This window comes from Pseudophryne corroboree, chromosome 6 (genome assembly GCF_028390025.1).
Source record: "Pseudophryne corroboree isolate aPseCor3 chromosome 6, aPseCor3.hap2, whole genome shotgun sequence".
Lineage (NCBI taxonomy): Eukaryota > Metazoa > Chordata > Amphibia > Anura > Myobatrachidae > Pseudophryne > Pseudophryne corroboree.
The window spans coordinates 392,153,095-392,165,878 of NC_086449.1; the positions used below are offsets into that span (position 1 = coordinate 392,153,095).

Here is a 12,784-nt window from a genome sequence, read left to right on the forward strand (position 1 = left end):
CTTTCCCGCCAGAAGTTAGGGCGCGTTGGGAAACACCCCCTAGGGTGGATAAGGCACTCACACGCTTATCAAAACAAGTGGCGTTACCGTCTCCTGATACGGCCGCCCTCAAGGAGCCAGTTGATAGGAAGCTGGAAAATGTCCTAAAAAGTATATACACACATACTGGTGTTATACTGCGACCAGCGATTGCCTCAGCCTGGATGTGCAGCGCTGGGGTGGCGTGGTCGGAGTCCCTGACTGAAAATATTGATACCCTGGACAGGGACAGTATTTTATTGACTATAGAGCGTTTAAAAGATGCGTTTCTATATATGCGTGATGCACAGAGGGATATTTGCACCCTGGCATCAAGAGTAAGTGCGATGTCCATTTCTGCCAGAAGATGTTTATGGACACGACAGTGGTCAGGTGATGCGGATTCCAAACGGCATATGGAAGTATTGCCGTATAAAGGGGAGGAGTTATTTGGGGTCGGTCTTTCGGACCTGGTGGCCACGGCAACAGCTGGAAAATCCACCATTTTACCCCAACTCACCTCTCAGCAGAAAAAGACACCGTCTTTTCAGCCTCAGTCCTTTCGTCCCCATAAGGGCAAGCGGGCAAAAGGCCAGTCATATCTGCCCCGGGGTAGAGGAAAGGGAAAAAGACTGCAGCAGACAGCCTCTTCCCAGGAACAGAAGCCCTCCACCGCTTCTGCCAAGTCCTCAGCATGACGCTGGGGCCTTACAAGCGGACTCAGGTGCGGTGGGGGGTCGTCTCAAGAGTTTCAGCGCGCAGTGGGCTCACTCGCAAGTGGACCCCTGGATCCTACAGGTAGTATCCCAGGGGTACAGATTGGAATTCGAGACGTCTCCCCCTCGCAGGTTCCTGAAGTCTGCTTTACCAACGTCTCCCTCCGACAGGGAGGCAGTATTGGAAGCAATTCACAAGCTGTATTCCCAGCAGGTGATAATCAAAGTACCCCTCCTACAACAGGGAAAGGGGTATTATTCCACACTATTTGTGGTACCGAAGCCAGACGGCTCGGTGAGACCTATTCTAAATCTGAAATCTTTGAACACTTACATACAAAGGTTCAAATTCAAGATGGAGTCACTCAGAGCAGTGATAGCGAACCTGGAAGAAGGGGACTATATGGTGTCCCTGGACATCAAGGATGCTTACCTTCATGTCCCAATTTGCCCTTCTCACCAAGGGTACCTCAGGTTCGTAGTACAGAACTGTCATTATCAGTTTCAGACGCTGCCGTTTGGATTGTCCACGGCACCCCGGGTCTTTACCAAGGTAATGGCCGAAATGATGATTCTTCTTCGAAGAAAAGGCGTCTTAATTATCCCTTACTTGGACGATCTCCTGATAAGGGCAAAGTCCAGGGAACAGTTGGAGGTCGGAGTAGCACTATCTCGGGTACTGCTACAACAGCACGGGTGGATTCTAAATATTCCAAAATCGCAGCTGATCCCGACGACACGTCTGCTGTTCCTAGGGATGATTCTGGACACAGTCCAGAAAAAGGTGTTTCTCCCGGAGGAGAAAGCCAGGGAGTTATCCGAGCTAGTCAGGAACCTCCTAAAACCAGGAAAAGTGTCAGTGCATCATTGCACAAGGGTCCTGAGAAAAATGGTGGCTTCCTACGAAGCGATTCCATTCGGCAGATTTCACGCAAGAACTTTTCAGTGGGATCTGCTGGACAAATGGTCCGGATCGCATCTTCAGATGCATCAGCGGATAACCCTGTCTCCGAGGACAAGGGTGTCTCTTCTGTGGTGGCTGCAGAGTGCTCATCTACTAGAGGGCCGCAGATTCGGCATTCAGGATTGGATCCTGGTGACCACGGATGCCAGCCTGAGAGGCTGGGGAGCAGTCACACAGGGAAGAAATTTCCAGGGAACGTGGTCAAGTCTAGAGACTTCTCTCCACATAAATATACTGGAGCTAAGGGCAATTTACAATGCTCTATGCCTAGCAAGACCTCTGCTTCAAGGTCAGCCGGTGCTGATCCAGTCGGACAACATCACGCCAGTCGCCCACGTAAACAGACAGGGCGGCACAAGAAGCAGGAGGGCAATGGCAGAAGCTGCAAGGATTCTTCGCTGGGCGGAAAATCATGTGATAGCACTGTCAGCAGTGTTCATTCCGGGAGTGGACAACTGGGAAGCAGACTTCCTCAGCAGGCACGACCTCCACCCGGGAGAGTGGGGACTTCACACGGAAGTCTTCCACATGATTGTGAACCATTGGGAAAAACCAAAGGTGGACATGATGGCGTCCCGCCTCAACAAAAAACTGGACAGGTATTGCGCCAGGTCAAGGGACCCTCAGGCAATAGCTGTGGACGCTCTGGTAACACCGTGGGTGTACCAGTCAGTGTATGTGTTCCCTCCTCTTCCTCTCATACCCAAGGTACTGAGGATTATAAGACGGAGAGGAGTAAGAACTATACTCGTGGCTCCGGATTGGCCAAGGAGGACTTGGTACCCGGAACTTCAAGAGATGCTCACAGAGGACCCATGGCCTCTGCCGTTAAGAAGGGACTTGCTTCAGCAAGGACCCTGTCTGTTCCAAGACTTACCGCGGCTGCGTTTGACGGCATGGCGGTTGAACGCCGGATCCTAAGGGAAAAAGGCATTCCGGAAGAGGTCATACCTACCCTGGTCAAAGCCAGGAAAGAGGTGACCGCACAACATTATCACCGCATTTGGCGAAAATATGTTGCGTGGTGTGAGGCCAGGAAGGCCCCCACGGAGGAATTTCAACTCTGTCGATTCCTGCATTTCCTGCAAACAGGAGTGTCTATGGGCCTCAAATTGGGGTCCATTAAGGTTCAAATTTCGGCCCTGTCGATTTTCTTCCAGAAAGAATTGGCTTCAGTTCCTGAAGTCCAGACATTCGTCAAGGGAGTACTGCATATACAACCCCCTTTTGTGCCTCCAGTGGCACCGTGGGATCTCAACGTAGTTCTGGGATTCCTCAAATCACATTGGTTTGAACCGCTCAAATCTGTGGATTTGAAATATCTCACATGGAAAGTGACCATGCTGTTGGCCCTGGCCTCGGCCAGGCAAGTGTCAGAATTGGCGGCTTTGTCTCACAAAAGCCCATATCTGATTTTCCATTCGGACAGGGCAGAACTGCGGACTCGTCCCCAGTTTCTCCCTAAGGTGGTGTCAGCGTTTCACCTGAACCAACCTATTGTGGTGCCTGCGGCTACTAGGGACTTGGAGGACTCCAAGTTGCTAGACGTTGTCAGGGCCCTGAAAATATATATTTCCAGGACGGCTGGAGTCAGGAAAACTGACAAGCTGTTTATCCTGTATGCACCCAACAAGCTGGGTGCTCCTGCTTCTAAGCAGACGATTGCTCGTTGGATTTGTAGTACAATTCATCTTGCACATTCTGTGGCAGGCCTGCCACAGCCAAAATCTGTAAATGCCCATTCCACAAGGAAGGTGGGCTCATCTTGGGCGGCTGCCCGAGGGGTCTCGGCTTTACAACTTTGCCGAGCTGCTACTTGGTCAGAAGCAAACACGTTTGCTAAATTCTACAAATTTGATACCCTGGCTGAGGAGGACCTGGAGTTCTCTCATTCGGTGCTGCAGAGTCATACGCACTCTCCCGCCCGTTTGGGAGCTTTGGTATAATCCCCATGGTCCTGACGGAGTCCCCAGCATCCACTTAGGACGTCAGAGAAAATAAGAATTTACTTACCGATTATTCTATTTCTCGTAGTCCGTAGTGGATGCTGGGCGCCCATCCCAAGTGCGGATTGTCTGCAATACTTGTACATAGTTATTGTTACAAAAATCGGGTTATTATTGTTGTGAGCCATCTTTTCAGAGGCTCCTCTGTTATCATGCTGTTAACTGGGTTCAGATCACAAGTTGTACAGTGTGATTGGTGTGGCTGGTATGAGTCTTACCCGGGATTCAAAATCTTTCCTTATTGTGTACGCTCGTCCGGGCACAGTATCCTGAGGCTTGGAGGAGGGTCATAGGGGGAGGAGCCAGTGCACACCACCTAGTCCTAAAGCTTTTATTTTTGTGCCCAGTCTCCTGCGGAGCCGCTAATCCTCATGGTCCTGACGGAGTCCCCAGCATCCACTACGGACTACGAGAAATAGAATTATCGGTAAGTAAATTCTTATTTTTTGCCTCATGTAACCTGAGTGACCATACCCTGTAACCTGAGTTACCAACAATTTGTTTTATAAATAATTCATTTCTTATCATAAACGTGTAATATGTTATATCATCATCTATGATTTAGTGGCTTTTTCATAAATAGATTGTAGCAACTTCACACCTCAATAAGAGCAGATATATTACATTATATGATCTTAAAAAAAAAGCTGTGTCTTTTTAGTGTAACCTGAGTTACCACACAAAAACAATTTGTATTAATTTATATGCAATTATTTTTCATTGTTTGCACATTTGGAAATAAAGAAGATGTATTATTAGTAGGCTAAATCATTATTTAGTACTCCTAAGCATATTTTATGTGGTAAAAATATTGGTTTAAATGTCAACTTAGAGCAGTGGTGGCCAACGCGTGGCTCTTGAGCCTCATGTGGCTCTTTCTGTATTCAAATGTGGCTCCCGACACTCAAAGTCACGTGACCACATGAGATCTGTAAACCGCTGCATTCCAGCCAGACATGCAGCAGCACTACGTAGACTGAGAACTCGGAGCAAAATACACATCGGGGAGCTGGCTTGAGTGACACAGGCGGGTGGTGGCTGGAGTGACACATGGGGGGAATGAAGTGTATTATGTGAATCTGGCTTTTCAATATATTTTATGCGGATCTGGCTTTTTCAATTATTTGATGTAGAAGTGGCTTTTTCATTGTATTTTATGTTGGATCTGGCTTTTTCAATGTATTTTATACCAGGGGTGTGGCCTAGCAGGCACAAGGTCACACCCCATTTTTGCAAGTGCTCCTTCGGCTCGAAGTCGGCTCTTTGATGTACCTAACAAGATTTCTTGACTTTTTGTCTGACTGGTTGGCCACCCCTGACTTAGAGTGTCACTTGTAACCTGAGTTACCATGGAATCACCCCACAGAGCTTTGCATTATTATTTTTTTCCTTTCCTTTATGGTGTGAAGAGTTCTGCTCCTGATGTGACCTGTGAAGCCCCACCCCAAACTCTGATTGGCCCAGTGAATAATAGGCAAAGCACCCTCCCCTGTTGACCGTTTCATACCATTGATGACAGTCATCGATAGTGGCCATCCCTACTTTGTTAACAAAATCCTCCTTTAATTAGAAGTGTATATTTGTGTCCGGTGCCATGGTGCATCCTCAGGGATAACTCACTCTTCGACATATGCTTTTCACTGCAGACAGCATGTTTGTTTTGGTTTCCTTTTCTCTATAATGAGTGCCTGTTTATAACAGGGTTATACATTAGAATTCTCTTGGGGCTAGAAGGGTAAGAAGCAGCACATAGTACTGAGTTCTCCGGCACAGCAAAGGTCCGTTGCATGAGATTCATAGGGCGGTATTCAATTCTTTTCACCCCCTTCCACACGCATTCTGTTTCTGCTAACGGACATAATATAATCATTTCAGCTCGCTGCCCCCGGAGTAGTGAGGGTGTCTAACCCTTTATGCAGCTAAACCTGATTACTGTGGGTGCGATAACAGGGATCACTTTAGAAAGGAGATTGGGCGTGATATATCATTTGAATACCGCCCATAATGTCTTGCTTTTTGAGGAAGGGGAGAGCGTTAAAGTGGTATTCACATTCATTGTCATGAGAAAATGGAATGCAAGGGTCTAAGATACAGTGGCAAGGGAATGATAATATGCTTCCGCTGATCTCTTTTCATTCCTGATGTACAGTCATTGTATGGCTTATTTTTAATGACATTTATGTAAATAGTTTAATGCAGTATGTTGCAATGAGAACTTTATTTCCCCTGTCAATGCTTTAAGACCGTTTGAAATATCCATATCATGTATCCAGTCTGAAAAATGTGGTACAGTCTCCTGTGATGAGAAACTGCGTATCGCACATAAGGTTATACACCGCTAAGTAAATTTTGAGTTCCTATGTGACGCACAGTCCATGGCAAGGGTAGTGTCATATGTGCTTTAATTGTATGCAGCATGTTTACAGTTGCCTAATGTTTTGCTATAAAACAAACCTAGTGTGGTCCCTCCCACTGGAATGTCCCAGTGCAGTTGCACTGCACTCAAGAGAATTTGTTTATCAACGTTGTGTTTTTAAAAAATTTATCAATGCACAATTAGGGCTGGATTCAATTAAATGCATTCATTTACCATGCCAGGAAAAGGATGGTACCCTCAGGCTTTAACGCCTGGGGCATATCAGTTACAGCCCCTTTCCTTGCGCTGGAAAATTACCTGCTAACACGGAGTTACTCGCAGAACACGGGATAAGTAACCAGAGCTATGGGCTAACACGCATTTAACAAGGACTTTGTTTGAGCTTCCCTCAGACTGATGTCGGGCTGCTGCTCAATTAGCCTGCGGTAATTAACCGTGGCTAATTGAATCTAGCCCCCACACTTTTTACTATATTTACATTTGTTTTGTTTTTTTGCACCACTTAGCTCTTTAGAACACAAGGCGATAGGTGACACTGTTAACATTAGACATTAGTAATGAATGCTGAAGCACTTGTATCAGTTATATTTAATAAGTAATTTCCTGTTATATTGTATATCGTCATATTTTCATCATATGCTACATTCCTGTAGTTTTCCAAATGGTTCTCTTTATGCATTTAAGTGCAATACATTGTACTTTTGTATTACAGGAGGAGAAAGGACCGGCATGAAGCTAGTGGGTTTTCTCGTAAACCTGACCCAGAATCTGATGAGGATGAAGAATATGAAAAAGAGAGGCGGAAGAGAGGTATATTGTTAGTGAGCCTGATGACGCTAAGGCTAGCTATTTCTTTTGAACTCAAAAAGACACAGTACTTTTTATTCAAGGATTTAAGACCATAAAAATGTTTACATTGTGAAGTAACTATTCATATTAACTGATATCCACTGTATATAGTATATACTTCAGCAGGTTGTCATTCAATCCAGGCAAGTCCTGCTGAGCATTCCAGATGCGCATTTGTGCTTTTGACATGCTTTTATTAAGTTCATTGAACTTAGTAACAGTGCTATAAACAAGTTGAGGTTGTGTTACACATCTCTCTATAGACCGTCAAGGAAAACAAGTAGAGGCCAGCACTTGTACCACTCACTATTCCAGGGTTCTCCAACCTCAGTTTTCAAGGCACACTGAGAGGGAGGCGATTCAGTTGTTTTCACGGCAGATCTTCTATCTAAAGTGAAGGGAGATCGCAGGGCAATATTTAGATGGGTTCGGTTTTTTTTTTTGCCCATGTGCCCAAACTGACCAGGTTAAGCTGCGTAAAGCAGCTAAACCTGCCCAAACCAATGGGTGCGACTTGAAAAGTGTTGTTTGGCCACCCAAACAGCTGACTTTTTGCACATTCAGCTCGCCACCTCAGGAAGCTGCAAGCTGAAATGTGTGCGCTCATGGCTCTTCACGCCTGAATGTATAAACAATTGAATTGCTCTGTCGGGCACACAAAATAAATAGCCACAGTCAAAACAATTGAATCGTCCTCTAAGAGTCTAGGTTTTAAGGATAGCCATACTTGAGCACAGGTGACTTAATTAGTACCTCGTTTTTTTAAAATTTATCCATCCGTGTTAAAGCATGGATATCCTTAAAACCTGGACTGTTAGTGTGCCTTAAGGACTGAGGTTCGGAAATACTAGAGTAGTGTTACAAGTGCTGGCCTCCACTTGTTTTCCTTTACTGCGTATAGAGGCACTTGGGTAACACAACCTCAATTATTTATAGTATTGTTTGATTCATTCAGCAATGTTTTTCTGAATGGGACCGGATCGACTTAATGCTATGAGATAAAATGAAGGTTGCTCCCAAGAACGGGATTAAGAGATTTAATGTCTATGCAATCAAGCAGATACAGACGCCAACCTCGCTTATCCGTATTACTTGGATGAATGTATGACATGAGCTGATGCCTGCTTCTAGGCCAAACTCTCTGCAATTTATGTTATCAGATGAAAAACTAAACTCTTAATAACTATATTTATTATATTTTTATATTTTCAGAAAAAAATTTACTTTTAATTTACTGTGTAATGGAAGAGTACAAATTGATTTCTTCATAAATAAAGACCGTTCCCTATAAAACAAAGGAACAAAACAACATTTGTTGTCCTTGTTGCTAGTACGCTGTTTCGTTATTACTCAGCACTGCTGACCACACATTCATCCTTAGTTACTGAATTACAACGTAATATTAAAAAAGAAATGTTTATCCCCCCAGTGCCACGGCCTCAATATGACTGGGATTATTGCCTCTTTTTTATTTTATTTTTTTTGTAGAAAACTAAGCAATGCATAAGATTTTAAATCCTTTTCAGCTCGAAACATTAGAAACGGCCATTCTTCTAGAGTTGTTGTACTTTTAAGAAATATCCTATATAATAAAAGGCTAACTGCTCCTCACCTCTGTTATGTGCACCGGTGGCCACTGGAGGCTGCCTCACAGATTAAATGAAAAATGAAAGTGACAATGCAGGGAGATGTTACAGCATGCTGCTAATTACGTAAAAACACTGATCTGTTTCACACTTGCTGAATATGGATAGGGTAGGGGTAGGTTTTTGGTTTGGCAGTTGCCATTTATAACCTTTCATATTCAAAATTGACTAGATTTTCTATCCTTTTGTTAGATTTCCATTTACGGTTACATTAATCTAACGCTGCTCCTCGTCTCTGTGGTGCCGCTGGCAGCCACTGGAGGGACAAGGACACCCCCCCCCCCCCCCCCCCCCTGTGTACACTGCACCCCCCACCATATACTGCCCCTATATACACTTTCGACCCTCATACCCCTCCATAATAGTGCCCCCTATACACAGGGCACATTCCTCCTCTATACACTAATTCCGCTATATATTGCAATTTCTGCACTCCCTCCCTTATATACTTTGCTGCAACCCATGGTTACTTGCCATCCCAGAACTCTGCAACAGGTAGCAGCAGTAACCAGGAAACGGATGTAGAAACCACAGCGCTCAGAGTGGAGGCACTGGGTACACAGGTGGCCACTTACTGGCGGGGGGGAGAAGGTGAATCAGTCCGGCAGAAAGGGGTGAGACCCTGTGTGGAGTGAGTAGTGCGGTAACCGGGAGGAGGAGGGGTCGGCGCTTGGGGTGCAGATGATGCGGTTTAGGAGAAGGCAGATAATTGGCTCAACTGCTTTATATATCCTGTTGGTGGCTACTGGTGTCCTCTGCCCCCAGACTGGGCAAGAGCTGTGCAGGGACTGGTGAGTTGCCAGTACTGGTTTACGTAGTGAAACGTCATTATAGCCTGCCCATTACAGATATACAGTATATATATATATATATGTGTGTGTGTGTATGTATGTATGTATGTATGTATATATATATATATATATATATATATATATATATATATACATACATATATATATATATATATATATATATATATATATATATATATTATATATACATACATACATACATACATACATACATACATACATACATACATACATACATACATACATACCAATCCCACACTCTCACTCGTCACAGCCAACTGCTGGGGTGCCAGATCAGAGTCCAACCCACTGAGCGGTGGGACCCATAGTACAGTATTTCCCACAGTAGTGCAAATGATAACACTCTCCAGACTTGATAAGTAGTAATAATCAAACAAAATATTTAATGGGGAAAAAAAGGATAGATCTCACAGTTCCAAACGACATGCAAGTGTATGTTGGCTGTGCTGCATACACCTTGAAAAAGGTCCTGGCGTGGACTGAAAAGTTGGTGAACACTTGCATGTTGAGTAAATTGTGTTTATATGTCATCCTTTGGTTTAATTGAGGATTTGATTCTGTCTGTCCACATACTTTATGATTAGCAGCCACCAGCACTGGTTTTACCTATTACATTGACCATAAATAAGTTGAATTGGTCCTGGGCCACCAATCCAAGGCACCCCTGCAAGTGTCCTGAGGCACCCCAGGGTGCCACAGCACACAGTTTGAGAATGACTGCCTTATTCTAATAAGTATTCTAATAAGTCCTTTCCCCACCAAGGTACATACCCCTGTCCTCCGCACCGCGCAGGACATTGTGCTTGTACCCTGTCACCCTTTACCTCCCTTTGGCTTCCGTTGTCAATCTCTGCCTCTCCTGCTTATGCGGTCACCCACTGCTGTGTGGCATAATGAACTTGGGTTGGGGGAAAGGGGGGTAACTCACAGGTTCCGCCACTCACAAGCTCCGCCACTGATGCATACACTTACCTTCTTGACTTCCACCTAAAACCAACTCTACAAAAAAAATATATACTGTTACCTTAGGAAAATGGCATGCTTGTGAGTTCAACCTACTTTTTTTTTTCTCTTACAGTAATAGGAGGAGCTGCTATTGCACCCCCTACGTCACTTGTTGAGAAAGACAGGGAATGTAAGTGTTGATGACTTTCAAGAATACCTAGTGCTACCACTAGATGAAGTCTTAAGCCATTACTAAAGTTATTTCTGTGACCCATAGGACTTTAGTAATGTGTGTTTTATGTATTGCTGCTGGGTTTTTTTGTTTTTGTTTTTTTAAAGTATGTGCCTACTTATAAACATTTAAGTTGATCATAAACCTTATATAATTGGTGTAACAATATTAGAGACGGTAATGTATGAAGATATGTTTAATAAGGACTTGATGGTTTAGAGACCTCTTTTTTTTAAAGTTTCATTGTCTGTTTTTTGTTTTTTTTACCTTTTTAAAAAGATGGTCTTTATTGATACTCTCGGCACATGTAAGCTATTTCCATATACTGTAGTACATCTTGCTAATCTAAATGTTTCTCATGATTGTAAAAGTATTGCTGTTAAGTGCCTTTTTAGCTTTCTAGGTAGTTTATTCCTTCATACGACTTCACACAAACATATCTGCAAATTGTGCATAATCCTTTTTCCTGAATAACATAAGCATATTAGTCCAAATAGAGAGGGGAACATTTTGGTGTAACTGTCTTATGTGTTTATAGCACCTCTTAACCTTACATTTGCTGTAAAATAAAATAAAAAATAATAATTCTCAGTGTGTAGCATTTGTTAAACTAGAATACCTGTACTGTATATCTGCATAAACCTATTTCTACATGTGAGTTAGGTATCATTTATCATTTGAATTTTCTTGTCTCAGCTATCGTACCTTCCTATGATGATGAACCTAGGCCTCGTCCCCCAGTAGCGAAGGCTGCAATTCCACCCCCTATATATGATGAGCCAGAGAGACCACGGTCACCAACTGGGCCAAGTAATTCCTTTATTGCAAACATGGGGTAAGATTGTGTTCTTTAAATATTTTGTAGAGAGCAAAGTACAAATTAAAGGATATCTACCCTCCCAAATGGCACATAATTGAATCCTTCCATGCACCTTTCTGTTTTGTTTCTTTTAGGGATAATAACTTGATTTCACCCCTCCCACATTTTAGAAAGGGGGTTGTCATTTTAAATAAATTACTACCTTTTTTTCCAACTGTATTTATTACTTTTATTTTTGTTTCACAGGGGAACTGTAGCCCACAAAATCATGCAGAAGTATGGCTTCCGGGAAGGGCAGGGTCTGGGCAAACACGAGCAGGGGCTCAGCACTGCACTCTCTGTTGAGAAAACCAGCAAGAGAGGAGGCAAAATCATTGTTGGAGATTTGGCAGATAAAGGTGTGTTGCTTTCTTTATATCCTTCCTTATTATATCAACTTTCTAGGGGAAATTAAGGTGTGGATAAATGCATTTAATTTAAAAAAAAAATGGTTTTCTCTAATGGCATTTAGAAAGAAGATACAGTATATGTAGTTTACTAGCAGGGCTTATTTTTCTGTGACAAATTGCAGAATTTTTGCATTGTCTAGTAGGGTTTTCCACTGACACAATAGACCTCTGTTCTGTGGTAGTATTTCCTTTATTTGGGTGAACAAGAAATGTAAGTCTTTGTTTTATGATATTTGTTAGTTGTTCCTTATTGGTGTAAGACATGCTGAGTTTGCCTGGCAGTTGCGTCGTATTGAGACCCACTGAGCCTTTTATAAATGTCCTGGTGTGATGCAAACACTGCAGATAACGGAGATGCTCAGGACTCCATGCACTTTGTATGTTTGTCACTGTTGGCAATGAGAAGCATTGCAGTACATGTTTTTTTAAGGTGACACTAAATTGTGCACGTGGTTAGAGTTTTATTTGTAGTTTATGATTGTTTAGTACCCATCTTATTTTTTGTGTTGGAATATATCGCTAACCAATGCATTCCTGTCTTTCAGCTGAAACCAGTAAGAAAACTGATCCTAACCCCCTAACAGAAATACTAAAGTTTCCTACCAAGGTGGTTTTACTACGGGTAAGGATATAATAACGTATATAACCAGGCTCAAAGTACCTCCAATCCCCAGGTTACTTATGTTGCCTTAGTGATTCATATCTAAAAATATTGTTCCGTGTCACCCTCACATTCTGCTGCAGCTCTGCTACAAGTAGAAGTGTTCTAACGCCACTAGACAGCTGATCTTGTCCTGATGGGATCTCACATAGGTTAGAAGGCTGTTTTTTGTATGTATTCAGTCAGCTCTGGTCGTATACTATCTATATAACAACCAATTCAGTGCTTTTATATAGCTAGTTTATAAAGCTGTCACTCCAATTAAAAA

General features: G+C 43.2%; 1 protein-coding gene across 4 annotated transcripts in view; it reads left to right on the forward strand.

The window, feature by feature from the left end:
* Window positions 1-12,784, forward strand: part of RBM17 (RNA binding motif protein 17) — a 107,166-nt gene that overhangs the window by 72,836 nt on the left and 21,546 nt on the right. For all 4 annotated transcript variants that reach the window (XM_063926798.1, XM_063926801.1, XM_063926800.1 and 1 more), the window contains 5 exons: window positions 6,794-6,891; window positions 10,488-10,544; window positions 11,283-11,421; window positions 11,653-11,804; window positions 12,401-12,477. In XM_063926798.1, the coding sequence (XP_063782868.1) occupies window positions 6,794-6,891; window positions 10,488-10,544; window positions 11,283-11,421; window positions 11,653-11,804; window positions 12,401-12,477 (523 nt within the window). The remainder of the gene's footprint in view (window positions 1-6,793; window positions 6,892-10,487; window positions 10,545-11,282; window positions 11,422-11,652; window positions 11,805-12,400; window positions 12,478-12,784) is intronic.